The sequence below is a fragment of the Rhipicephalus microplus genome, chromosome X (assembly GCF_043290135.1).
Source record: "Rhipicephalus microplus isolate Deutch F79 chromosome X, USDA_Rmic, whole genome shotgun sequence".
Lineage (NCBI taxonomy): Eukaryota > Metazoa > Arthropoda > Arachnida > Ixodida > Ixodidae > Rhipicephalus > Rhipicephalus microplus.
The window spans coordinates 388955448-388981109 of record NC_134710.1 but is presented as its reverse complement, the minus strand read 5'-3'; the positions used below and the strand labels follow the sequence as shown (position 1 = coordinate 388981109).

Sequence of the window (25662 nt, the reverse complement as noted above, 5' to 3'; positions counted from 1 at the left end):
ATAGATATTTGCACTTAACAATCTGCCAAGAGTCTAATATCAGACACAATGCTTTTACTAAGTACATGAAAGAGTAACCGCAAAACATGCAACTTTTTGTTATTGTGATGGCATAACTCAATACCTATAGCAGCTACACAAAAAATGATTGCATATTTGAAATCTCCATGAAAAACTATATTAACAAAATTTTGAAGTGTCTACGACTAGAAATAAGTTTTATTTTTTATAAAAAATTTTTATCTCTTATTGGTGGCACCTCTGTCAATTTTTTTTATCATGGTATTACGGAGTGTGAACGCTATAATCTGTGACTCTCTTAGTGTAATCGGGTGAACCGCTAAAACTGGTCAGTAACAACACGAGTGGCATTTAGAATCACAAAATTGAAAATATTTGAAAAGTAAAAATGATGGGTGGAATTTCTGACTAGGAGATTACCTTGAAATGCAGTAATAGGTAAATGCGGCTGTGTCTTCAGTAATATCGGCAGCATAATAAGGGAAGTGGAGGAATATTGTTACAGCTTTCAGAACATTTTTGTAACCATGGCAAGATGTAACTTCAAACAAGTTGTGTACACCGAGGTTTGTTGAGGGAAAAAGTAGTAATGGAACACAAAAGAAGTATAGATCATATAAGAGGTGGCAGTTTTGTGGTTTTTTAAGATCTCGTGAATATATAGAATGCTCTCCTTAATGGCTTATCCCGTCGCGGTGGTCTAGTGGCTACGGTACTTAGCTGCTGACCCGCAGGTCGCGGGATCAAATGCCGGCTGTGGCGGCTGCATTTCCGATGGAGGCGGAAATGTTGTAGGCCCGTGTTCTCAGATTTGGGTGCACGTTAAAGAACCCCAGGTGGTCGAAATTTCCGGAGCTCTCCACTACGGCGTCTCTCATAATCATATGGTGGTTTTGGGACGTTAAACCCCACATGTCAATCAAATAAATGGGCTTATCAAAAAATTGGAAGGATGATATGAAAATCATTAACGATAAATGACAAGATTAAAAGATATGCGGCATTCTTGCTGTTGTATTTTCATGAAAAAAATTATTTACTATGAAAATATTGAAATTAATCAAATGATTGATTTCTGGTATTATTGTAATGGAGCTGTTAAATTGAGGTGTGAAAGCTTTCAAACAACATGCAAGATAAGTGCAGCTGGTGGTCATCACTCTGACGCGGCTCAAGTATACTGCCTTCAGAGTGTTTCATTGCCCCCTTATCTCTGAGGGTATGACCCTGATCATTCCAGGCCACACCCCTGTGGTGTGTCACTTCCTTTGAGCCCATTGTCGGCTTCCAAAACTGCTGGGTTAGCAATATGCATTCGCGTGTATTAGAAGCAAAATATTTGCATGGAGGCTTCTCTTCAGCTACACAATTTTAAAACTCCGTTACTTCTGCCATTCTAAAATTTCACAGCAGTTGGTGTTTGTTATTCGTACACAAAAAAGTAGGAAAGTACTGCTTAAAATGTACCACTGGATAAGGCAACACAACCTATTCTCTGCTATACACTGTATGCTTATCCTAAAGCTCTTAGGGAGGGAAGATGCGGCAGTCGGTGGGGAATATATTTACAACCGCTGGTTAAAAGGAGACATTATCCTGTTCAGCAACTTTGCTGAGCTTTCTACCATTCAGATCAACAATTCAAGATTCACCCCTCATAGTTTTTTGATTGAATAAGAAAAAAAAATGTGTGTAAATAAAGATAAGGTAGATGTTACCAAGTTGTGGCTAACAGCTCACAAGCTTGTCTGGACACAACAGCATGCTCATATGGTTCCACTGGTTCATATGGTTCATATGGTACTAAGCTCCGTGGCTGAAACTGTAGATCAGATTAGTTTCGCAAGAGGCTTTGGCTTGCGCAACAAATACCTTTATGAAAGCTGATACATGTAGTGTCGATAGACAGGGCCTTACTCCTATGGATTTGAAAAGAAAATGAGAATTGTGCAAGACGGGGATCTTGCTAGTTCTTGGTAATGCTAAAACAGATAACGGCGGTGTTTACAGAAGTAACTTAGGTAGTTTTATGAAAAGAAGTAAATGTAGCAGATATCGTGGTGAACTCTTTATTTCACCCCTAAAAGAGGGTACCAGGCCAAAGATTGGCGATTGTCGGTCTTTGGCAATCACCAGTCAGCAGCTCAGTTGGTCTCCTGGAGCAAACGGTGTGTGTGTGTGTTGATGGGGGGGGAAAGGTTATGATGCTGTCATAACTTGTTGTGTAAGAGTGCAGCGTGATGACGGGAGGGAAGTAAGGGGGTCACTTGATTGTGCACGCAAACTTCTAAATTTTTGTAAAGTACCTTCCAAGCTCTGTGCATTGTTGATTTTTTTGCCTTTGATATACACATGCTCATGGGAATCAATCTGCTGGCAATCTTGGCCCCAGAATTTCATGTCGGTACCCCACATTATCTGTTGCTTGTCTGTGCACAAGGAAAAAAAAAGCAAGGAAAAGTAATTTATAACGACCAACATTTTCTCCTGCAATTAAGAATTTGTACTGCTTGTAGCAGTGTACTGAAGTAAACTGGCAATTATTGCTTTAGCACCTGAACTAGCCAAATAGGTATGCGATGGAGGTTAATATGTGGTGTACTGAAGCAATTCTCAATAGTTGCGCCAGGGAACTAGGGTATGTATGCAGTTGAATTCTGAAAGTACACGTGACATGTGGTTGCATGTTACACTGGTAGCGAGAGGAAAATATGTAGAACAAAAATACATTGACATGTGTGAATGGCAGGCTAGCTTATCCCTGGGAGAAACAGGCCCTCCCACTCCTGGGGGAGCACGACTCAGGGTGGCCACATTCCGTGGAGCTCCAGTGCACAGGTTGCTTGGCGTCATCTGCTACCATGCTGGGGCGTGCCACAGTTGCCTTGCTGGGCATTTTAGCAAGAGCTGCAGGTGCCTGTGTCGCTATGAATGCGTTGGCGTTCTGGAGAGTGCAGCCACGCTAGGCTGAGTTCACCCTAAGAGGGGATGAGCCTGTACAGCTGCGGCCACGTCTGTACTGAGTGCGCGAGCAGCCGGTTCTCGCTTTGCGGGGTGACACCTTGAGGCAATTTGGGGTACTGACGTGATCAGCCTGACTGCTAGGCTGAACATGCTTCTGACACACCATGTTGGAGACCGAAGTTTCCTCAAGGTGTCCCCTCTGCAGAGCATGCTCTACACAGGTGTGCTTACACTACAATAATAGTTACAGTATTATTGTAGTGTGAAGCAAATAGCATTTCAGACAGGTTCTACATTAAATAAACATTGTTCGAAATAATTCTTTGTGTCTTTTATAATTGGCAGGAAATCAGAGAAACTAGGATGGTGTGAATGTTTGTGCGGTTAATGCCAGTTGGTGGCATGCTGTAAACTCTGGGTGGAGCCACACATTTGGTGTATAAGTTTAGTGCACGACCTACTGTACTCCTGACCTACTCAGCTGGCGGCGGTCCACGAAGCTGCCTTCGCCGGCTCGGATGCCGAACTTCACTGCCTAGGGGGCGCTCGAGTTACCCCAGCTGAGCGCTGGTGGATGCATAAAAATACATGGGTTACCGCCGGTTCGAGAAGAATTTCATCACGCATTGAGTAAATATGGCGGGTGTCTTGAATCTTTTTATTTCATGTGAATTTGAGAATCTTCTTTTGCATTTTAGTTGACATTTCAGTGCATTATTTTTCAAATAGGACTGCAAATCAAATACAAACACATGTGTCAGCGTGCAAAAACAAGAAAGAATGATGACAGAGACAGGTTGTAAAAAGTGCTGGCCCACCAAATGTTTATTTAACTCATGATACCGGCTGTACATGAATAATCAATAAAAAACACTCTGCAACTGTTTTGAAACGAAACAGCACCAACAGCAAACAACTTTACCTGCAAGACTGCAGCGTTTGCTCTTTTGGAGAGATTCTCTGCAACTTCACGGTTCAGCTTGGCTATTTGCGCTTTTAATTCAGCATTATTCCTTGCCATGGTTTGGCGTTTCCGGCGCGATGATTTTGCAGAAGTCATCACACAGCGCATCTTCTGGCTGGTTATAGTTGTTTGCGTGGTTAAGGAGCGTTGGTCTTTTTTTTTTTTTTTTACTTTGTCGCCAGGTGCAGTTTTAGGTGGTTCTGTGCGTTCAAGTTCGGTAAAGGATGCATAAAGTCTGAGGATGGTCCCGCAGTGTTTGAGGATGGTATTCATGACATGTCGCTCGATGTCATGTCAAGCTCTGCTGCGCCGGGGCTGAACCTGTTTTCTTCCTGCATTAAAAAATTGGCGTTCTGTTATGCGCCTTTCCTTGAAATTCGTTTTCATTGTTCCAATTTGTATGTAAGAGCCGTGGGGAGACGCCAAGCATTAAACATTGTTAGTAAGAGCTGTGGGGAGACGTCAAGCATTAAACATTGTTAGTCACTTTATTTCTTTGGGCAGAGTCCACGTTCCTGAACATTTGAACATTTCAAGGTGCGGCGGACTTTTTCCACGGGCGGCACCATGCACTTTGGGTAGTGTGGAAACACTGACAGCACAGCATCCGCTTTGTCTTTTTATCTCTAGTCCCGGCTTATAGTCGGTTGGAGCAAAGTGCACACTGCACACCTTCGACCTGTCATTTGAGAGCCAAACTTCATTGCCAGCACCTTGAAAGGAAGAAGATGAACATTCAGTTAAATGTTGTAAATAAAATATGTACATGTCCTTTTGTCATGCATGCGCGTAGACGGGTAAACTAACACGTTTATATCAGACACGGTAGCACATAAATTCAAGTTCAAGGTTGAACTAATTAAGCGACAGAGGATAAATATTTACTTATGCAACGATCTCTGCTCTTTTTGGTAATGTAACTAAACTACCAAAGCAATCTCGAAGAAGCTGCTTCTTCCCACAATGGGTGTGCTTGAAAATCTAGCTGCATAACCACATGTAGTGACATGGCTTCCATATGTGCACTCTTCTCATCTTTTCTTTTTTTTTTTTGCTAATAAAAAGTGAGTAAAGCACGTAATTTACTTTCTTGAGGTTGTTGGTTTATTTTTTTGCGCTAATATGCGTCTCAGTCTGTCATGCACCACCAACCAGCCCAGCAACTCACTCTTTTAAAGACACGTACTTATTTACAACCCATTATATTTTCAGCATGCCAGACAACGCCTGATTGAGCAGACTTACCCTTTCTAGAAATCACCTCGTTCCATTTTTCACCAATCTCGGTCACTGGAAACTCATCAAAAGTGACATCAGAAGTCTTTCCTTGCCTTGATTCGCAGAAATGCACGCAGCACACGACCATCGTGATGGTTCATTTGCACCAAGAAACCTCGCTTCGCTGGTTTACAAACTGCACCTACCTGCACGCTTCTATTGCAGCTCGGCACGAGGAGACGGTGGCAAAAGATCGTCATTATACTTTTAAGTTTATTCGAAAAGAGGCTTTTATTCATTTTTTTTTTTTCAATCGTCCAGAGTGCCCCGCCACGATGGTCTAGTGGTTAAGGTACTCGGCTGCTGACCCGCAGGTCGCGGGATCAAATCCCGGCTGTGGCGGCTGCATTTACGATAGAGGCGAAAATGTTGTAGGCCCGTGTACTCGGATTTGGGTGCACGTTAAAGAACCCCAGGTGGTCTAAATTTCCGGAGCCCTCCTCTACGGCTTCTCTCATAATCATATGGTGGTTTTGGGACGTTAAACCCCACAAATCAATCAGTGTCGCGCGAGCAAACGACAAAGAAAAAAAAGCGCGGCGGCCTATGTTTTGGCCGTCAGCAACCGGTGCGGATGGGGTAAGTTGTAGCGCCACAAAGCGCATAGCGGCAGGCGCCAGTACCAGAAAGTGCGTGCTGGCGCTTCGCTCGCTGGGCAGGTCAGTACAATACAGTAGGTCGTGCTTTAGCGTTGGTAATGGAATTTTGTGTTGTGATACTGCAAACTGTTCAAAAGGGTTGCTGCTTGAGTGAGTTTGTGTTCAGTAACTTCAGTCTGAATTAGCATGACGCAAAGAAAAGACAATTGCACACAAAGAGAGAAAAAAGGGCTTATTTTATATGTAGTGTTTATGTGTTACGCTAATTCACACTGATGGGCAAATTTTTGTGACTCGCAAATGCTGTAGAGGCATCCCTGTTGAGCCTTAGTTTCTGCATTGGTCTATTGTCGATATTTTGGACCAGATGTTGAACCAACCTAGCTTCCACTTCCGACAGTTTGCCATTTGCCGAAACAGCTATACATAATTGATCATTTGCATAAATCCGCAAGGCAGATTTCATGCAAGGTTCTTGACCAAAAACTCGTGCCCTGGGTGTTGTCAAAGTTGATGTGATGGGCCATCTTTTTGCTATGTTCTGCAAGAGCGTTTCGTGCAGCGTTAAAGCTATGCACGTCATTTTGCTGTTGCCATATGCTTTCTGGAAAGTTCTTTGTCCCATTGATGTAAGTGGTGTGACAGTGCATGGAACCTCGTAGACGAGCCCTGGGAATTTTTCTTTTGGCAGTCACTGTTTTAGTCGCAGCAAGAGTCGCCCAGTTGTTGATGTTGGTTTGTGTGCCACCTGGATACCTTCCTTTCCCGACACCCTGGCCAGTTTCACTCTGATAACTGATTCTGTGAACGTGGCTGGAGAGTTCCTTTATTTGTACTAGTCTTAACATAAGCACTATGCTATGTTTTTTTTTTCTCCAGATATTGGTGCGAATGTGACTGTGGGGCTGTCAGGATTACTGTCATAAGTGCACTCTACTTCCGTAGTTTTTAATTCATTGCAACAGGTTTGTCTCCAAGAGTGGTAGTGCTGTTCGTTCTATATCTCTTAACTCTGGTTTGTGTGGTCCTGGCCTCTCAAGAACAAAGCATGATTTTTCTTTTCTTGGTGCCTTATAATCATTTATATGCTTGGCATGTATTTATAGTGTGTGTCCGGTAAAATTTCTGCAGAGTGTACACTTATTGTTTTAGTTTTGTTTCAGTCAATTTGTAATATTTGATTGGCCGATTCCCCATTTCTCATTTTATTAAAACATGCATGTGTATGTGTGCTGAAACATTCATAACTTCTGTCAAAGGAATGTATTCTGCGGTTTGTTTGTATGCCTTAATAAGGTTTTGTGGATGAACCTCCCCCCCTTTAGAGTCTTATTGATTAAGGTACTGTGATTAAAAGAAAAAGAAAGTTTTATCTCTGTTTCATATGTTGTATGTCTGCTAGAGGTTCCTGCGAATGTGTGTCCCTTGTTATTTTGTTTGGAAGAGCTCACTTTGTATTGCCATGGATACTTGGTCATGTTGAACTGCAGCAGCATCATTTTGCCTTTGAGTGGTTACTGATGAACGTTTTGTACTAAAATCGCTTTAATGACTTTCATTTTGTAATTGGCTGGTTCTGTAAAAGGCAGTAGGTGTGTTTCTCTTACGGCCTGTGGGCTTCAAGCTCTGTGCTAAATGTGCATTTGAAGTTAGCATGCTAGTAGCATCCTTCTTGATTTAAAGGCTTTGCTAAGTCTGCTACATATTTCTGTGTATAATTTTTTTTCTAGTGCACTTGTGCGTTAAAATCACATTCAAGCTAGTGTTGCCTTGTAGCAACAGAAGACGTGCTAAAAACAGCACCAGTTATAGCTGTCTCGCTCAGAGGCAGCTTTAACTCAGTACTCCTTGAGCTTTATCTCAAAAGTACGGAGCTTTTAGCTCGGTACTCTTTGAGCAACCTTTGTGAGACATGACCCTAGGGTTCGGGTTTTGGTGACCGTTTGGGTAATGAAATGCAGGCCGAGTCGTTCATCTTGGACCCAGAAGAGCTGGAAGAAGGGCGCGTGCTGGACACGTCCAAATTCTTGCTGAGCTCATCTGAAGGGGGCGGAGGTGAGAGCCCCGACCTGCAGGTGGGCGTCGACCCCGATACCCAAGCACGCCTCGAGGCGCTGCTTGAAGCCACAGGTGGGTGGCCTCTGGGTGTTACTGCTTGATGCTACTTGAAGAGCTTGGTTTGTATTCAGGCTGTGTTGTGAGGTGCTGCATACATGCTTGGTAAACAAGTTTGGGTGACACAATATTCTTCTTTACACGGGTGTTTTAATGATTTTATATTGCTGTGATTGTCAGTGTTGCAACACTACAAAGATCTCCAAAAATTTGCATCAGTGCTGTATTTTCCGGGGGGGGGGGAGGAAATTGAGTTTTATATTCATTTGGCTGTTTTTTGAATGATAAAGGTGATCTAAAAAAAAAAAAAAAGCTTCGCCAGCTAATTTTTTCAGGTCAGCCTGACTGCTAGGCCGCTCATGCTCCCGACACACCACGTCAGAGCCCGAAACTGCCTCAAGGTATCGGTCCGCAGAGCGAAAACCGGCTACTTGCGCGCAATACATAGACGTGACTGCGGCAGTACATGGCATTGTAGCCATGTGTCACATACTTTCTCAGTTTTTTATGAAGGCATGTAATCCCCCTATAAAGGTGATTTCACCACAGTACGTGGCTACTATGTCATGAAGCCACCTATGCAGGGAAGCCCACACAGCCATGAAGCCACCCTTTAAGGTTGAATGCATACATTTTATCTGTGCCTCTGGTATTATTATTTTTTTAATGGGCCCTACAAAACTCCACTCTTTTGCAGGCTCTTTAGAACATGTGTGCCAAACATGACCACATTCTCTAATATTTACAAATAATCTTTCAATTCGGCTAGAATTTGTTACCTCTTTTCTCTACAAATGAAGCCATTATCAAAATGACTTCATCAAACACAAAATCCAGTGGCATTGGCTGATTTGAGAATCATGAGCTGCATAGTTACTGCAGCTGCTGCGGGATGCCTGTGAATGCTCGCAATTGCACTTAATGTAAGCCACGCATTTAAAAAAATAAAAAAGGAAGTACTTAAGGTCATGGGGCCTACAAACATGAAGACTTATCGTCTCCCTTTAGTGCGATTACCAGCTCCCGCGTAATTGCCTTGAAGGGTTGAGGGGGTCGCAATCTTGCCGCTGGATCCATATCAGCAACGAGTCGTCGTTTTGCTCGCCGCGAGATGTCGCGAAAAGAGACTGTAGTTGCTCTCGATTCCGCTTGAATGCGCTGGCAGGAGCCGCCGGAGCGCGCAGGCCACGCTCTCCCGTGTTTCCTTTCGTAGAGATTGACACTGTACTTTAACAGGAAAAAAAAAAAAAAAAATTCCACAAAGTCATAGCCACTTTCAGTTGAGCTTTAAGGGGCCCTGCAACAATTTTTGAGCACGGTTATAAAACGCTGCCAATTGGTAGTCAAGGCTCCGGAGAACACGAGAGCCAAATAGTGTGCAGCACGGGGCCTGGAATTCACAATAAATTTTCAGTCAGCAAAAAATTGCTTTCTCTTCTCTGGACAAATTACCATACAAGCTCCAATAAATTTTGAAAGTCGGCTAAAAATTGCCTTCTCTCGACAAATAATGCTACAAGCTCAAAAATTTCTTGTCACAGCCATTGTATCGGCCATTGGCTGATTGTAGTTACTGGGCCCGCCAAGAGAGGCCATGACTTGTCGACACAGGCTTGCAACCACACTGAAAAGCCATGTATTGAAAAAAAAAAAAAAAGTGCTCAAGGTCCAAAGGTGTGACATATTTTTCTTCCCTGTGCCATTCCTTCCTGCTTAGCTTCCAGCGCTTTCGACAGGATGAGAGAAAAGAGAACGAAATTGCTGTCTGCGACAAATCTGTAGCTCCACTCGTACTGGACGGATTCGAATTTTTGTGGCGAATTTGAAAGGCAGTAACCTACTTGAGTACATCTATTCCATTGCTACTTCAAAAAGTGTTGCAGGGAACCCTGCAACGCTTTTTGAGCATGGTCAGAAAACCAAAAATATACCGTAGAGTACCGCTAAGTATATTCTAGGCACTATAGTACTGTGCATCTGGCTGAAGGCCGGCGGTCAGGAAACGCGTTCGCCCCTGCATTTCGCACGATCTCGGGACGAATACCACACTTCGTGTTCCAGATGTATCCCACACTAGTTTTTAAATGCTTGGCATTGCCACTGTATGCTATTGGACGGTTGTGAAGAGTGACAAAATCTTTCCTGCACCGTGGCATAAGACAAAAATTGAGAAATGGCTTTGTGGTGAGCTGCTCTTTAAAAATAAATACAGTGGCTCTGTATTTATTTTTGTTGGCAGCGATGAAGTGTGCCAGGAGATGCAAATTTGTATGCGTAGTGCATTTAGAGCATAATTATGTCACTGTTTACTGCAGGTATGTACAGTTGTATCTCATTAGCTTTAACACACTTAGTTCTAATTTCCAGTTGATTCGAACTCACGATGAGGTCCCGTCAAAGCTATGTGTATTCCAGTGGGCGAAAACGCCCGGTAATTCGAACTCACAAGCCTTTGCAACGGTTAATTTGAACATACTCCACTCCGAAAATGCTCTCAGCACCCCACCCAATCCCGCGGCAGCACCTCCGACACCTCAATGCTGTGCGTGAAGAAAAAGAAAAGGAAAGAAAAGCTGCAGTGGAACGTTCTCTCTCTCTCAAATTGCGATCTTCTACGCGCCTGTGCCACTCTTTTCCTTTTCCGGCCCTGCCACGTAAAGACCCTTCTTCTAATGCCGCGTGCAAAGAGAGAGAGGAAAAAAAGCTGTTGCGGAATGTGGCTCTCTCATGCGCCGGTGCCACACTTTGCCCTTTCCCGTCCCTACCACGTAACCCTTCTCCTTTCAACAACGCGCCCCGTCCCTACCACGTAACCCTTCTCCTTTCAACAATGCGTGCAAAAAGAGAGAGAGAGAGAAAAAACAAAGCTACCGTGGAGTGTTGGTTCTCTCTCAAATGCCGATCTGCTTCTCTCCGCGTAGAGACGCCCCTTCTTTCTCGTCACATGCTGGCCACGCTGTGGCTTTGGCGAGGAGGGTAGTAGCGGAGATGCAGTCGTTGTCGTCTTCTTTAGAGAGTGTTGGCGCTGGACATAGCTGCGCGCAACTTCTCTTGCCAGGAGAATGCTGAAGCTGAAGTAGACTTGCTTTGCAAGCTGCGTGCAGAATTGATTGACTCTCTGCTAGGCAAACGTATGCAGACACGCAAAACCGATTACTTCAATCAATGACGGGTGTCCTGTGATTTGTGAATAAATGTAAATCTTCTGAAATTTCCCCCTTGTGTGCTGGCTCAATGCACATGCGCCACAGCATGGGGAGCCCTCTGGTTACTTAGCTTTCATTAATTTGAACTTCTTTTAATGCGAACAAATTTTTGGGCCCATTCGAGTTGAATTATCTAGATTTGACTGTATTATCGAGGTTTCATTGTATAGCTGTGGAACCCTGTGTATGTAAACATGTTAATTAGAACTGTAGCTAACACTATCGAATGGTAGTCAGATGAATAAGCACTACTTGATTCATGCACACAAAGTACCCCTTCTTTTTATTCAAGTGACATCCATTGTAGACAGATGTGCTGTTTATTCATTATGGGCATGTCTATATGCGTGCAGGGCTGAGCAAGCTGTCCCTCGAGGGCAAACAGTTTGCAGACCCAGAGGTTCTTCGGCGGTTGACAACCTCGGTGAGCTGTGCTTTGGATGAGGCGGCAGCTGCGCTCACGCGCATGCGGGCTGAGCACGGCGGGGCCACACCCCATCAGCAGCAGTCACAGCAACCACAGCAACAAGCGCAGCAGCAACCGCAGCAGCAGCAAGGATTAACTGAAGGAGCAACCGCGGTGGCAGTCAACAGTAGCCGGACCCTGGCGGAAGCGTGTAGCGAGGGGGACGTACTTGCCGTGCGTCAGCTGCTCGACGAGGGCCGCAACGTCAACGAGGTCACCGAAGAGGGGGAGAGCCTGCTCTCTCTCGCTTGCGCCTCGGGATACTCCGAGCTGGCACAGGTATGCTCAGAACAGAAAAAACTTCCTGCCTTAATACAGTGATGGAACTGTTGCTCCAAACAGTTCCAAAGAGAAATGCTGCTCCGTGCTGCTCCAAACAGTAATTGTTGTTAGTCATTGCTCCAAGCCTGCTCTAAAATGACACTGAGAGAATGACACTGACAAGATTCTACTGTTTGACCGACTAGCAAGTCCTAAATAACCTGAAACGAGTCTGTGTACTGTCATCCCAGTGTGCTACTAGTGCTGATTCCCACCTTTTCCGCAATTTCCCATAGAGTTACACCACGGTCCCACATCACTACAGCGCTCACTTCGGCAATGACCTGGTCGTTTCAGCATGTTGATGGCTGACAGGAGCGTGGGCCGCCCTCCACCGATGTGCGGCCATGTTTAAACTGGTTCTACCACTTCATAATCTTTGTGCGGCTCATAGTGTCGCCACCGAAAGTCGTCTCGACCTTCCCAACTGTTTCTACTTGGCTGTCACCGAGTTTCTGACAAAATTTTATGCAGTAGCGCTGCTCCAGTCACTCCGTCATTTTCCTTGCAATGAGAAACCGACGAGAGCACTGCGCACTATCTCACTCAATAGCTGCGTCCCAGCGACGGACGCCCTTGGCAGGCAAGAAAAAATTCACGCATGCGCACGAAGGTTCAAGGTCTGCTTATGGAAGCGCGCTTGTTTTAAATCCATCAGGTGCTCGCAAAAAAAAAAAAAAAAAAAAAAAAAAAAAAAAAAAAAAAAAAAAAAAGGGGGAGGTTGGATACTTTTCTAACAGACCTCGTATTTTACTAATATTTGAGCTTTGAGCTGCTTTCTTTCTTGCTATCGATCGTGTCTGAAAAAAAAAAAAAAAAAAAACAGCGATTGAGTTTGCGAAGGCTCGAAGAAATCTGGTCTGAAGTGCGTGCAAGATGTGTTCAGATGCTAGGCACAGGATTGTGAGCAGAGGCTGTGAGTCACTAACAATAACCAAGAGTTCATTTTTGCCCTGGTCTAATCTCGCCGGATACCCTTTCTTTGATGCTTCCTGCGATGACGGCAGCTCTAGTTACAGTGGCAGTGTGGCTATGATCAGCGGGCAGATCCAGTGTGCCGCAGAAATATTCACTCTTGGTGGACACTGAAGAATCACATGCAGTGATCAGAAGAAGAGTTTGTTTTGGTGACAGCGTATCTAGATGAAGGTTGCAGTTTTTTTCCAGGAACCACGCTTGTGTTGTGCTTAATATTGATGACCTCAAACTGTATCCAAATTAAGGCTGTCATGATGGTTGTGATATTTTATGAAGATAATGCTTGAGCCCTTCTTTTGGCTTTCTCCGTCAAATTTTTGTAACAAGCATGTAAAAAAATGGCATTTTGACTGTCCACTATTTGAAACTGCATTTGTTTCGTGGCAAAGGCACTTATACTTTGGCCGTTCTGTGTACTAGTTTTTCTTTTTTTTCCCAGATTTTTCGTGACCCAAGTCGGGAAGGTTGACCTATATTTCAGTCTGTTCTATATTCTGCTTTTTATGGTAACTGAATATTTTAGGTCAGCACACAAATGTACTTATACTAAACATATTTTATCAGCGTCAACTCAGAATTAAATAAAAATAAAGAGTGTTGTCCTCTTCTTAGCAATTTTTGATTACTAAGGTTATATTGTACTACAGTTAAACCTAGATATAACGAAATTGATGAAATCCCAGAAAAATTTGTTATAAAAAGGATTTCGTTATATGCAGGTACAGTACGAAAATTGGGAAAATAAATGCGCAAATGAAACAAAAGGGGGACTGAAGTCTGAGCTAACTCAAAACACTTACTTTACAGTAAAAAAGCTGCATTACTATTGTGATAGCAATTATCTGGACACACTCAGTGGGTTTTTGCTGTCGCTGCCATGTTCCTTAACAAGTCCAGATTGATAACATGCCCCCGCTCATCGTAACTTTCACGAGCGGGTAAAAACGCAAGAGCGCTCGCGGAGAACAAATGAGTCTGCCCATCTCAATGGCCTAAGTGCATAAGATAACATTTCCCGTGTGTTAAAACTACCATCGAATGCTCAAAGTAAACCACCCGTCTTGAACAAGCGTGAAACAACGCGCGGGGGGGGGGGAGGGGGAAATAGTTCGATTAGCAACAATGAACTTGGATTTCAAGGGTGGTCGCTATCGCTGGAGTACTTGCTATCAAAGGGACGGTATGAAAAGAGCACTTCACCCTGGAGTGGCTGAATTTGCACCAGCGTTTTGTAGGAGTTCCGTGGTATCAGATCCATGACTTAGCTGCCAGCCTTACTTCTTATAACATTACAATTTTTTTTTTTTGCTATCCTGTTCATAGCATTGCATTCAACGTGCCGTCGTGTTGCCAAAACTAATCGACTAATCGCGAAAGCTACCAGCCTGTGAACTCGCGGCGTGGCGAAAGACAGAAGCGCATGACGAGTCGACCTCCGAACATTCGTCGTCACTGTGGTCTCGGCGAGTTTCCATCAGCGCCTAATCTGACAACCCCTCGGTGGTGACGACACGGTTTTCCGAAATTAATTAAAGTCACAGTTTCGCCACAAGGGTGAAGCAATGACAACTTGAAATGGTAACGCTGAGAACGGCAAGCAGATCGAAGTACCGTAATTACTCGAATCTAACGCGCACCTTTTTTCCGGTTAAGCGAGTTCATAAATCGCATGCGCGTTAGAATCGAGTACGAACAAAAAAATTACGGCCAATCTATTGCCAACGGCAAATATAAAATGGCCGCCCCTTACGTGCGTCGGCATGGCGCGTCGTCCATTTCTGCCTATGTGTTTCTCATGTGCAGCACTTTGTACGTGTGCTGAGGAATTCGTCATCTAGTAGTGCATTAGCATCGACGGCGTGGAATGGCCGACTCCAAAAACTCGAGTGCACCATGATGCCGCTTTTAAGGGGGGACGTGGCAAGTAAAACTAATTTTTTTATTAATGTACTGTTTGTGATGAAATTTGGTGTGTGTATGTGGATGATTGTGAGGATTCCAAATATGAAAACCGTTTTCAAATACCTCTTGTACTTTTTGAGTTACAAGCATAATTATACTAATTAATGCTCTTCACACTTAAAGAGATAATTATTGCTAAATGAAATTATTTTTTCATATTATTATGTTCCCAAAGCATCAACTTGTGCAAAGAAGCTATTAGTTGATTTTTCTAGTTCTTGTAACCATAAATAAAATTTCCAAAACATGGATGTTGTTTTGCGCACACATCGCAGTAATTATAAAATGTGTTCTAAAAATTTTAAATGATGAGTAAGAAGAGAGATAAAGCTTTATTGCACTGCTAAAGGCCTCCTGAGCCTAGTGCAAAAAACGGAACGACTCTATCAGTCTTTGTTAGAAAATGACAGATGTTCTAGCGAAGGCACATAGGCAAAAATCAAGAGTTGAGAAAACTGACTTTGAAAGTTCACTCTTGTTTGGAAGTTCACAACATGCCTAAAACACTCAGAATCCTCCTGGGCAGTAATCCTGAGACGCTGTGGCCTTGGCCTCTGTAGAGTGCAACCCAGTTTTGCGCTTCTTTGTCGTGGAACAATGCGCCTTTTGAGCCCTCTTTACCCTTTTGGCATCCTTTTCGGCTGCTCGCCGCAAAGAGCAGTCTCCTGGATTGAAGCCCAGTTGAGCAGTGATCTCTTGCAGCGCACTCTTGCAGCCACCATTGAAACGGCAGACTGCATCTGCAACTGCACTTTCCACACTTCGAAGGGAGGCGAACTGGCTCTTGGACTGGAGTGACCAAATGAGGCTGTTCATACTCTCCACAGCGTTCTGGGTTTTTCCCTGCGCACACCTTTCAAGGAGCTCTTTGTTCGAGAGGCGCTTGTAGATTGGCAGCAGTGCCACTCGCACGTGAGGGGGCAGTTTATGTTTGTGAGGCGGCAGCGGCTCTCCCTTGGCCAATGCCTGATTGTGCGGGCACCAGGAGTCAGTCCCACTTGGGCACAGGTCGTGGTGTGGATCCTGGTCTGTGGATGTTAGATGGTAATAAGTGGCCATGATGGCCCTCTCCATGCCAGGAACATCGTTGGGGTGGCTCTTAATGGCCCAGCCATAATAATTCGTCAACTTCTTTATAAGGCCCTGCGTCAGCCGGCCTTTGCCACCCATGCTCAGTCCTCGGCCTTTGGATTTGTGCTCATCAAGAAGGTTGCGCAAGGAAGTGCCCATTCTTTTTTTCACATGGTTCACACACTCCTGTTTCTTAATCAACATGTAGCCATACACCTTGTCTTGCGTGAGGGCAAGGTACGTACGGCTGTCACCGTCGCAGAGCACATTGATATATCGAAGCTTGTACTTGGTAAACGATCTTTCAAACATGATCCTCGCTGCTTCTACTTCCATTTGGCCTGCATTAGCATCGGTGTTCTTTTGGCACTGTGGCTTGTGTTTCTCAAGCCACTCCTCATAGTTGTCGTCACCAGGCTTGGGGCCAACAGCACAGCCTTGGCAGTAGTTGGACAGGACACAGTGGTCCAAGACCAAGCCTGTGTACAGCTCGATTACACAGCCCACGCCAATATGACTTCTGTGCCCCCTCGTCATCCACGTGCCGTCGTAAATGACGTCAATGTTGCCTGGCACTCCTCCTAGGTCCTTGTAAATGTCATGCACCTTCTGTGCACTTTCTGCTTCAATGCGGGTGGCAGCTGATGTGGTGGCAGGGTGGCTGTACTTCCTTTGCAGTCTCTGGTAGGACTTGTGGTGCAGTGCTCGATGCGAAATGTCCATCGCAGAAAAAATGTCATTTATGGCAGATTGTTTTCTGCCAACTGACTGCACAGCCCTCAAAGCACGCACGTTTACATCAAAGGGGTTCGTTTTTTGTTGCCCGGAGCACCTCGGGGACGACCACGCACTGTTCACTATGCCACAATTGTCACAAAAAAGTTCCATCCTCGCCGCGAGTCCAAGGCAGTGCGTAGTCTCGAGGCGTATCGACCCTTCGTCGCACTTGTTGCACTTTACTGACGAAAGCAGACCGTTCAGCATCTTCTTATTTACAATGAAGAATGTGGAGTCCTTACCGCCGTCATTTTCGTCGCAGCCTTCGTACAGAAGCTCGAGCTTCCGCTTTGAAGCGGACTTCGATGTTACGGCATCCAAAACATCCCGCCTTGTCTGCGCCCGCTGCGCGATTTCTTCACTGCTCGGAATCTGGGCCGAAACTCGCGATAGAATGTTCGACGCGCGCACGCCCGGAGTTGCAACGGCTGCCGACGCGGTGCCACCGCAATCGGGTTCGCGAGAGCGTCCATCACGGTCGACGGCATCCGGCGGTCTGACATACGACGATGTGGCACCTTCCACACTCTCGGCCTCACAACAATCAGCGAAGGGTCTGAGTAGAGGCTCCGTGACGCTTGAAGAGCATGCTCCGTCCGGAACTGCGACTGGGACGGCAGCCGCAGTCGTCTGCCCTTTGTTCCAAGCTTTCCGACGCTTGCCGTACTTGTGGACGCTCCGGAACTTTTTTTGCGACAACATAGCACCGCAGTATGAGCAAGCACTCAGAAGAGACCACCGATGTAAACAAAGCTTGGTAAAAAAAGCACGCGAACTATCACAAAAACAGCAAACTGGCAAAAAACGAAGCGCACGCCGGATGATTCTCGACACGGCGGCCGCAGATGCGCTCGCGCTTCCAAGGTTGCCAAGGTGCGCGGCGCAGCTTTGACCAATAAGAGGTCACGCCTGCTACCACGTGACCCGCGCAGCCAATTGCCGTTCTTCGTTTTCGTTTTTTTACTTGCTCCTCGCGCTTTTATTTTCACTCGGCGAAATACGAGACCGCGACCATCGGGAAGCCGGCTTTCTCCTCTTTCCAAAGCTACCAAAATGGCGGCCCACGGTCAACAACTTGGCGCGTTTGTGCGGCGTGAACAACACCGTTTCAGGGGCTTTTTTTTCGCACTTTTCGGCGACTAGCCTCGGCAAAAACACTATTTGCGGGATTTGTAGCGCACGTTTCGCTGTAATATTTTAGAACAAGGAAGTTGAAGGTCTGAAGATTACGAAAAAAAATAAATCAGAAAATCGCATATTTTGACCAAAATCGGCACTTTACTTGCCGCGCCCCCCCTTAAAAGAAAAGTCATCGCGTGTGCAGAAACGGACGGAAATCAGGCCGCATCGTGGTCGTTCGGAGTTCCCGAAACGTGCGTGCGGGACCGGCGGAAAGAAAAGCAGATTTTCGACAGCAAAGCTTTACGCAAAGACTTCAGTGGACCACAGCAGGGTCGGTTTCCGCAAATTAAAGAGCTGCTCGGCGAGTATGTGCTTTAGCAGCGAGCAGCACAGCGGCCCGTGACGGCAGAACTGCTCCAAGTGCGGGCTATGCAATTAGTCTTAGAAAAATGTCTAATGCGGAGCCAGTTTAAAGCGAGCAGGTGCTGTCTAACTAACTTTATGAAGAGGAAAGGCTTTTCCCTCCGAAGGGGAACATGCATATGCGAAAAGTTTTGCGGAGGAGTACGATGAAAAGCTTCACAGTTTTCAGAGGTTCGTCCTAAACTTGCGGCGCAACAACGACTACCTGCTTGGGCAAATCGGGAATGCCGATCAGACGCCTCTTTACTTCAACATGCCTGGCACCACAACCGTCGAGAAGAAGGGGGCGAAGCACGTTCGCGTGCTGACATCGGTCCACGGTAAAACTACAGTGACGGCAATGCTCTGTTACACGTCAGATGGGCACAAGCTTCGCCCGTACCTCATATTTAATTGGAAGACGCTCCCGAAAGGAGTCGTTTTTTCGAGTGGTGTGATCATGCGGGCCAGCGAGAAAAAAATGGGTGCGCGTTGCAATCGATGTCTTACGTTTTTTTTTTTTTTTCGCGGTGGAAATCGGGTGCACGTTACAATCGAGGGCGCGGTAGAATCGAGTAAATACGGTATGCAGCGTGTTGCTCAAGCACAAATGACGGGCGAAAAGAACATACACAGAACGAGAGCGAACAATGTTTACTGCTCGACACTAAACGCGCTGCTTAACCATGGTGTGTGAAGATATTGGACATGGGTGGACATGGTGTGTGGAGATATTTTCTGTATTTGTAACAAACATGAGGAAAATATACATGCTTATGTAGTTTCTCCTGCTGATTTCAAACATGCAAAAATTTTCATTGTAGGTTCATTAATTTAGAAGATACACAATGCTGCCACTCTATTGTTTTCGGAGACAATAGAAAAGAAAGAGCTTATCAAAAAGTAAATATTATTGCATAGCTAGACAGTGCAAATAGCAATAAGTGCAATGTTGCAAGCAGATTTCAAATTAAAGAAAAACTAGTGATTCTGCAGATGATGAAAGTTGAGTCATGTCATGGCTATCACATACAAAGAAATTTAATACCTTCTAAATTTATATGTGCTAATAAGCGCGTGCCGGCCCATCGTGACAAGCTGGATGCCGAGCGCGGCCGGCTTTTTTTTTTTAGTTAATCGTATATATATATATATATATATATATATATATATATATATATATATATATATATATATATATATATATTCAGACTGTCATAAGACTGTCAAAATAATTTCTATATCGCAATAAAAAAGGCAAAGCTGAACGTCGTCGGAGGGGGGGGGGGGGGTGACACCATACGCGTGCATGAAGAGCAAACGACACAGACACGGATACCACAGAAAACTATTTGGTTTATTTTATTATTTTTTATTTTGGTTTAAAGCGGGAAGGGGGGGGGGGGCACACTCACGCATACGTTCGCCCGCGGAGATGAGAGTGGCTGGTGGCGGCAACGCTGGCTCGTGGTTTGCAGGCCCGCATTGCGCTCACCGGTGCGCAATAATGAGTGCTCGCTTTCGCCTAGTGCACCGTGCACGCCGTTCGTCAGCGGAGGGGCAGCCGCGGAAGATGCATGCTTGTACCAAAATGCGGAGCGAAATTCCTAGATTGTCCGTGGGGAAAATTCGTTATATCAATATTGTCTCCCGCTGTTACTTTGTTACGTAGAGGTCACAAATACAAGTGCTTCTTTGGAGCAACGGCGGAGAATAGAAAAACTTCATTATATCGAGGAATTCGTTACACGGAGGTTTGTTATAGGCAGTTTTAACTGTACAATTCCAAGTTGTTGCTATCCCATTGCTTCGCCCTTGCGACGAAACTGACTTAGGTTAATTTTGGACAACCGTGTCGTCAACCTCGAGGGTATGTCAGGTCAGGCACTGATTGAAACTCTGAGACCACAGTGACAACGGATATTCGGAGGTCGACTCGTTGCGCGCTTCCATCTTGCGGCGCGAGTTCGCAGGCTGGTAGCTTTTGCGATTAGCCAATTCTGGCAACATCACGACGGCGCGTTGAATGGAATGCAATGAACTCAATAGCAAAAACTTGTAATGTTATAAGAACTAAGGCTGGCAGCCAACTCTTTTGGATCCGATATCGCAGAACTCGTGAGCAATGGTCGCTCCAGGGAAAAGTGCTCTTTTCACACAGTCCCTTCGCATTGAAACTGCACTGATACTCGCCGAGATAGCAAGTGCGCCAGCGATAGTGACCACCTGTAAAATCCAAGTTCTTTATTACTACTCGAGTGATTCCCCCCGCCTCCCTGCGTTGTTTCATGCTCGATCAAGACGGGTGGTTTACTTTCTGTTTGAGCATTCAATGGCAGTTCTAGGACACGGGAGATATCTTATGCACTTTTCAGACTATAGGGATGGGTCGGCTCATTTAATCTCTGCTTCGGCAGCGCTCGCGCGCTTTAACCGCTCGCGAAAGTTACGATGCGCGGGGGCGTGTTATCAATTTGGACTTGTTACGAAGCAAGGCAACGAGGACAAAAACCGGCCAAGACCGTTCATATAATTGCTATCGCATTAATAAAGCAGTTTTTTACTGTAAAATGAGTGTATTAGGTTAGCCCTGTCTTCAGAACCCTTTTGTTTAATTTGTGCAATTATTTTCCGAATTTTCGTACCAAACCTGCTCATAATGAAATACTCTTTGTAACGATTTTTCGGGCAATTTATCAATTTTGTTATATCTAGGTTTAACTGTATTCTGAAAAGATGAGTTCGAAAGTCCTACTATGCTTTTGAAAGTCCTACTATGCTGATTGATGTTTCATCTATTCTGCAGTTGCTGCTGGCGATGCGTGCCAATGTGGAGGACCGAGGCCTCAAGGATATGACCCCGCTGATGGAGGCGGCCACTGCAGGCCACACTGACATTGTCAAGCTGCTTATAGAACATGGAGCTGATGTCAATGCGCAAACAGCTCAGGGTACATATCAGGCCTTTTTATTTCAATGATTTGTAGGCAGCTGCGTGTGAAAAATATTAAAAAGAAGTCTCTTCGTAGCACGGCTCCTTTTTGGAGGTACAGCTAAACCCCTTTATAAGAGGCATGCTCTAAGCAGCAATTCTTGTCTTTTATATGAGATCCCGCTTGTAAGCCAGGCACTGTATACATTTTCTTATCCACCCGTAGTTTACTGTGGGCATACTGGTGTCTCTTTTGTCTCTTATATCAATGTCTCATATAAAGGGCTTTGACTGTATCTCTGTTATCTTAGAAAGCTCGCTCATGAGTATTCACTCGCACTTACTCAAACTCGGATCCAGGCATGGTTTGGGTGCACGTTAAATAAACCCAGGTGGTCGAAATTTTCGGAGCCCTCCACTACGACGTCTCTCATAATCCTATGGTGGTTTTGGGACATTAAACCCCACATATCGATTCGATTCAGCCATGATGAGTCAAAGTCTGAGTTAGTAAGGGTGAGTAATATTTTGGTGTGTTTGAGTCCGAGTGATTATAGTTGAAAGTGTGAGTCCGAGTAAGTCTAGCTCTGGTATATTTTGGTGAGTTTGAGTGAGTCAAAAGCAAGATATATTTTTTGAGTGAGTTTGACTTCCACTTCTATTTTTGCCAACCTATGACCCTATCTACTCATCTTCAGCATCACTATAAGCCTTACATGGATTCATGTTTATACTCGCGTCTACTAACATCTACTCTCACGCATTACAAAGCAGTACCGTTCATTCACCATTGCTCTATTTACTGATCAGCGGCTTGAATTACATAGGGCGGTGCTTTGAACTCCTCTCCACCAACTCTTTCAAGAAAAATGTCCTTAATTTATTCACAGCATAGCACCCCTCCACTGCAATGAAATTACTTTACAGGGAGGTTACATGCAGATTATTGTATTTTCTTGGTTAATTTCTATTACTTAAAAATTTCAGGGATGGAAGTGCTTCAAAGAACATCTTCAGACTCTGCACACATTCGATAGTTTCCATCTGGTTGTGCAAATTTCTGCTGCATCTAATCTGTGACAGCTGCTCAGGGCTGTCTTTCATTGAAATGAGTAGTGGATGCAATTGTAGTTCTTCACTGCATTGATTGGGAGCATTTGGTTTTCAATTCCATTTGCCACTTTTGGAGGTTTACTGGCTGGTGCTATTGTAGCCAGTCTATCCATATGCAAGCTTGGTTCTTTCACAGAGATCTCCCCTTCCATGGATTCAGATGCAGGTATTGGATAAATGCGTAAAACTGAACTGGAGTGTCTGAAAGTGTGGTCCCCAATACAAAGCGCCATGCTGTACAGGGCACACGCCGCTGATGTTTGCCTGCCTTGGTGGCCACGAGTCTGCCGCTCGAGCCCTGGTGGAGGCGGGCGCAAACCTTGAGGAGCACAATGAGAATGGCCACACACCCCTTATGGAGGCTGCCTCTGCAGGGCACGTGCAGACTGCCCGTGTCCTTGTGGCTGCTGGTGCCTCTATAAACACCCACTCCAATGAGTTCAAGGAATCTGCGCTCACGCTCGCCTGCTACAAGGGTATGCTGGCTCTATCCCCTACTTCCTTCACTAACCTTGGTGGTGTAGGTGAATGGGACGGCGAGGGAAGCCGAGATAGCCGCAGTGACAGGAGGGAAATGCTCTTAGATTTGTGCCGTGCTGTTGGTCCAGTTTTTGCTGGTTTAAAGGGAAACTAAGAATAGTATTTAGTAAAGGATTGGGTTAATGCCTGAAAACATCTAAATTCTCAGTTATATCTGCGACAGCGCTTCAGAAATAAAGGTAATTGCCGGACAAAATTTGCACCAGCTGTGGGACATTGTGCGTGGCTTGACTTTTTGACTTTACTTCCTTTCCTCTCTTTCTTCCCTCCTTCTGAAAGAGTGAGCAGGCTCTTTCACTTTTGCCGGGTTCTGCTGTGGTTCCTCAGTCATATCTCTGCAATAACTGTGTTGCTATGTACTTCTGCATGGGCTTTCTCGTGAAACTCACTCTAAGTGCATGTTAGAAAAAGAAAAGTCACTTTCACAAAATGTCTCTGAATGACTAGATTGTGTGCGTGGCTTGACTTCCTTTCCTCTGTTTCTTCCCTCTTCCCGCAAGAGTGAGCAGACTCTTTCACTTTTGCTGGGTTCTGCTGTGGTTGCTCAGTCACATCTCTGCAATAACTTTGTTGCTATGTACTGCTGCACAGGCTTTGCTTTTTCGTGAAATTCAGTGCATGTTAGAAAAAAAAAACTTTCACGTAATGTCCCTGAATGACTCGATTGTGTGCGTGACGACTAACAGGCATGGCTTACCACTGGGTTCCTCTGGAAACCACTACACATAAAAAGCATTAGTGCTGCACCTCTGCAACTGTAAGATAAACCAAAAGATCTGCTTTTTTTCTTGTTGCACTTTTCGCTTGGCGGGTCAACAAACCTTTAACCCTTTAATGCCTGAATTATGAAACTGCAAAAAAATAAAAATAAAAATTGTTTTTTTTTCCAGCTTTAAGAAGCAACCTTTAAATCAGTGGTTCTCAAATGGGGGGTCCGCAGATCCTAGGGAGTCCGCGAAGCCATTTCTATGATCCGCGAAACCCTCACCCGCATTTTTCGTGACTTTGCCACGTATATATGAACTGTCCAAAATGAAGTGATGTGGCAAGTTTATTTGATGTTGTTTTGGTAGTAATGAAAGGTAGGCTTGTGCAAATATTCGAATAATAATATTCAAATGAATAGTAGAGTATTCTTTTCAATTCCAATTTAAATTATTGAAAATTTGGAAGTACTCGCGATGAATGAATAAATGTATATTAATTCGCATGTAACGGCTTGTAAAGGTGGTTTTGCTGCAATGTCAGAGTGCTAGGCCGTGAAAGCACCTATCTAGGGAAAATCTGCTTCGCCGTGAAGCCCTCCTGCAAATTTAAAGGGGCCCTGCAACACTTTTTGAGCACAGTCCGAAAATGCTCCCGATCAGTAATCCAGGCTTCCAAGAAAACGCGAGCCAAATATATAACGCAGTATTCTACCTACGATTCACAGTAAATTCTCAAAGCCATCTGAAAATTGCTCTCTTCTCTCGACAAATGACACCATGAGCTCAAAAATCATTCATAACAGCTATTGTATCAGCCATTGGCTGATTTAAGGGGGGACATGGGTCTTTAAATTTTTTTTTCTGTTTTTGGCTCAATCTTGACCAAACCTCATCATCTTGGACAGTTTTTCATGCTGATTTCAAATATGTAATTGTTTCTGAAATAGCTTCAGTGGATAAAAAGATATTAACATCTGTAATTTAATCAATTATGCACTTCATTGGGGGCTTTTTGGCAACTTTTAATCAAGCCAGATCCAAAAAATAAATGCATAGCCCCAATGCTGAGGGCTTTCTGTATGGGGTGACGCTATTTTTATTAATTTTTAGGCATTATATAGATAAGAAAACAGACCAGCACTTACAATGGATATTCTGTTCAATTTTCGCTCATTACTATCTATAATTGTAATTAACAGTATGCTTCTAAAGTAATCAAAATAGCATCACCCCATAGGTAATGTTATTACAAATAAAATGATATCAATTTTGTCATTCTCAATCAACAGTAACATATAAGAAAAACCCCTAAGGTTTAGTGTGGTGCACAAAAACATCGAACTGAGAAAAACGCATTTAAAGTTTCTAATAACTGTAACTTTTGCTAAAGTGAAGCTAGAGCAATAAAAATGGCACCGTTGTATAGCTCTACATTATGTGAGTATGGCTGGCTGTACCAAATGTGTCAATGCACCTTCCCAAAATATTTGCCACTGCTCATTTAAAAACTGTGTACTGGCCGTTGAATCAGTATAAGGAACCCAGTCTACAACTTTGTGGCTGTTCTAGTGCACTGAAAACCAAAGGAAGACACATGTTATATATAAAAACATCGCCCTTTTATACATAAAACACTATTTCAAGTAAAACACACATTTTTGTCCCAGACATCCTTCATCAATGCGCTGCCTCGGCCATCTCCGGCGTTCTCGGCGGCGCGCAGGCCGCTCCCTTCTGCCGCGCATTCCACGCTCGCTTTCGTTTCCTGCCGAAAGCTTGACGAGTGTTCTTCTTCAGGCGAGCTTCCCTAGCCATGCCGGCGAAATGCAGAAAGACGTATACGTCGGCGACGTCGGTACACGAGCGGGTAGCAGACGAGATAACACGCACGAGAGTAGGCGCCGACGAAGCAAAACCAAACAAACAAACAAAAAAAAGAGCGAGCAACCGTGGCCGCGCCGCCGCGCCAGCCAATGGTAAGCGCGAGACGGGGGGGGGGGCACGCCGGCGCGCGCGCGCTCTAGCCAATCAGCGATCCCGCAGACGGCTTCGCAAAACGGGGGAGGGCAGTCGTTGTGTTGGAGCTACGCCATTTTGAGAGCCCGCAAAATGCGCACAAAAAGG

General features: G+C 44.7%; 1 protein-coding gene across 13 annotated transcripts in view; it reads left to right on the top strand.

Moving 5' to 3' along the window:
- The window catches only part of mask (multiple ankyrin repeats single KH domain), a 340851-nt gene that overhangs the window by 65498 nt on the left and 249691 nt on the right, over positions 1-25662 (top strand). For all 13 annotated transcript variants that reach the window (XM_075880102.1, XM_075880101.1, XM_075880092.1 and 10 more), the window contains exons 2-5: positions 7788-7956; positions 11501-11892; positions 21053-21197; positions 22534-22767. In XM_075880102.1, coding sequence (XP_075736217.1) covers positions 7788-7956; positions 11501-11892; positions 21053-21197; positions 22534-22767 — 940 coding nt within the window. The remainder of the gene's footprint in view (positions 1-7787; positions 7957-11500; positions 11893-21052; positions 21198-22533; positions 22768-25662) is intronic.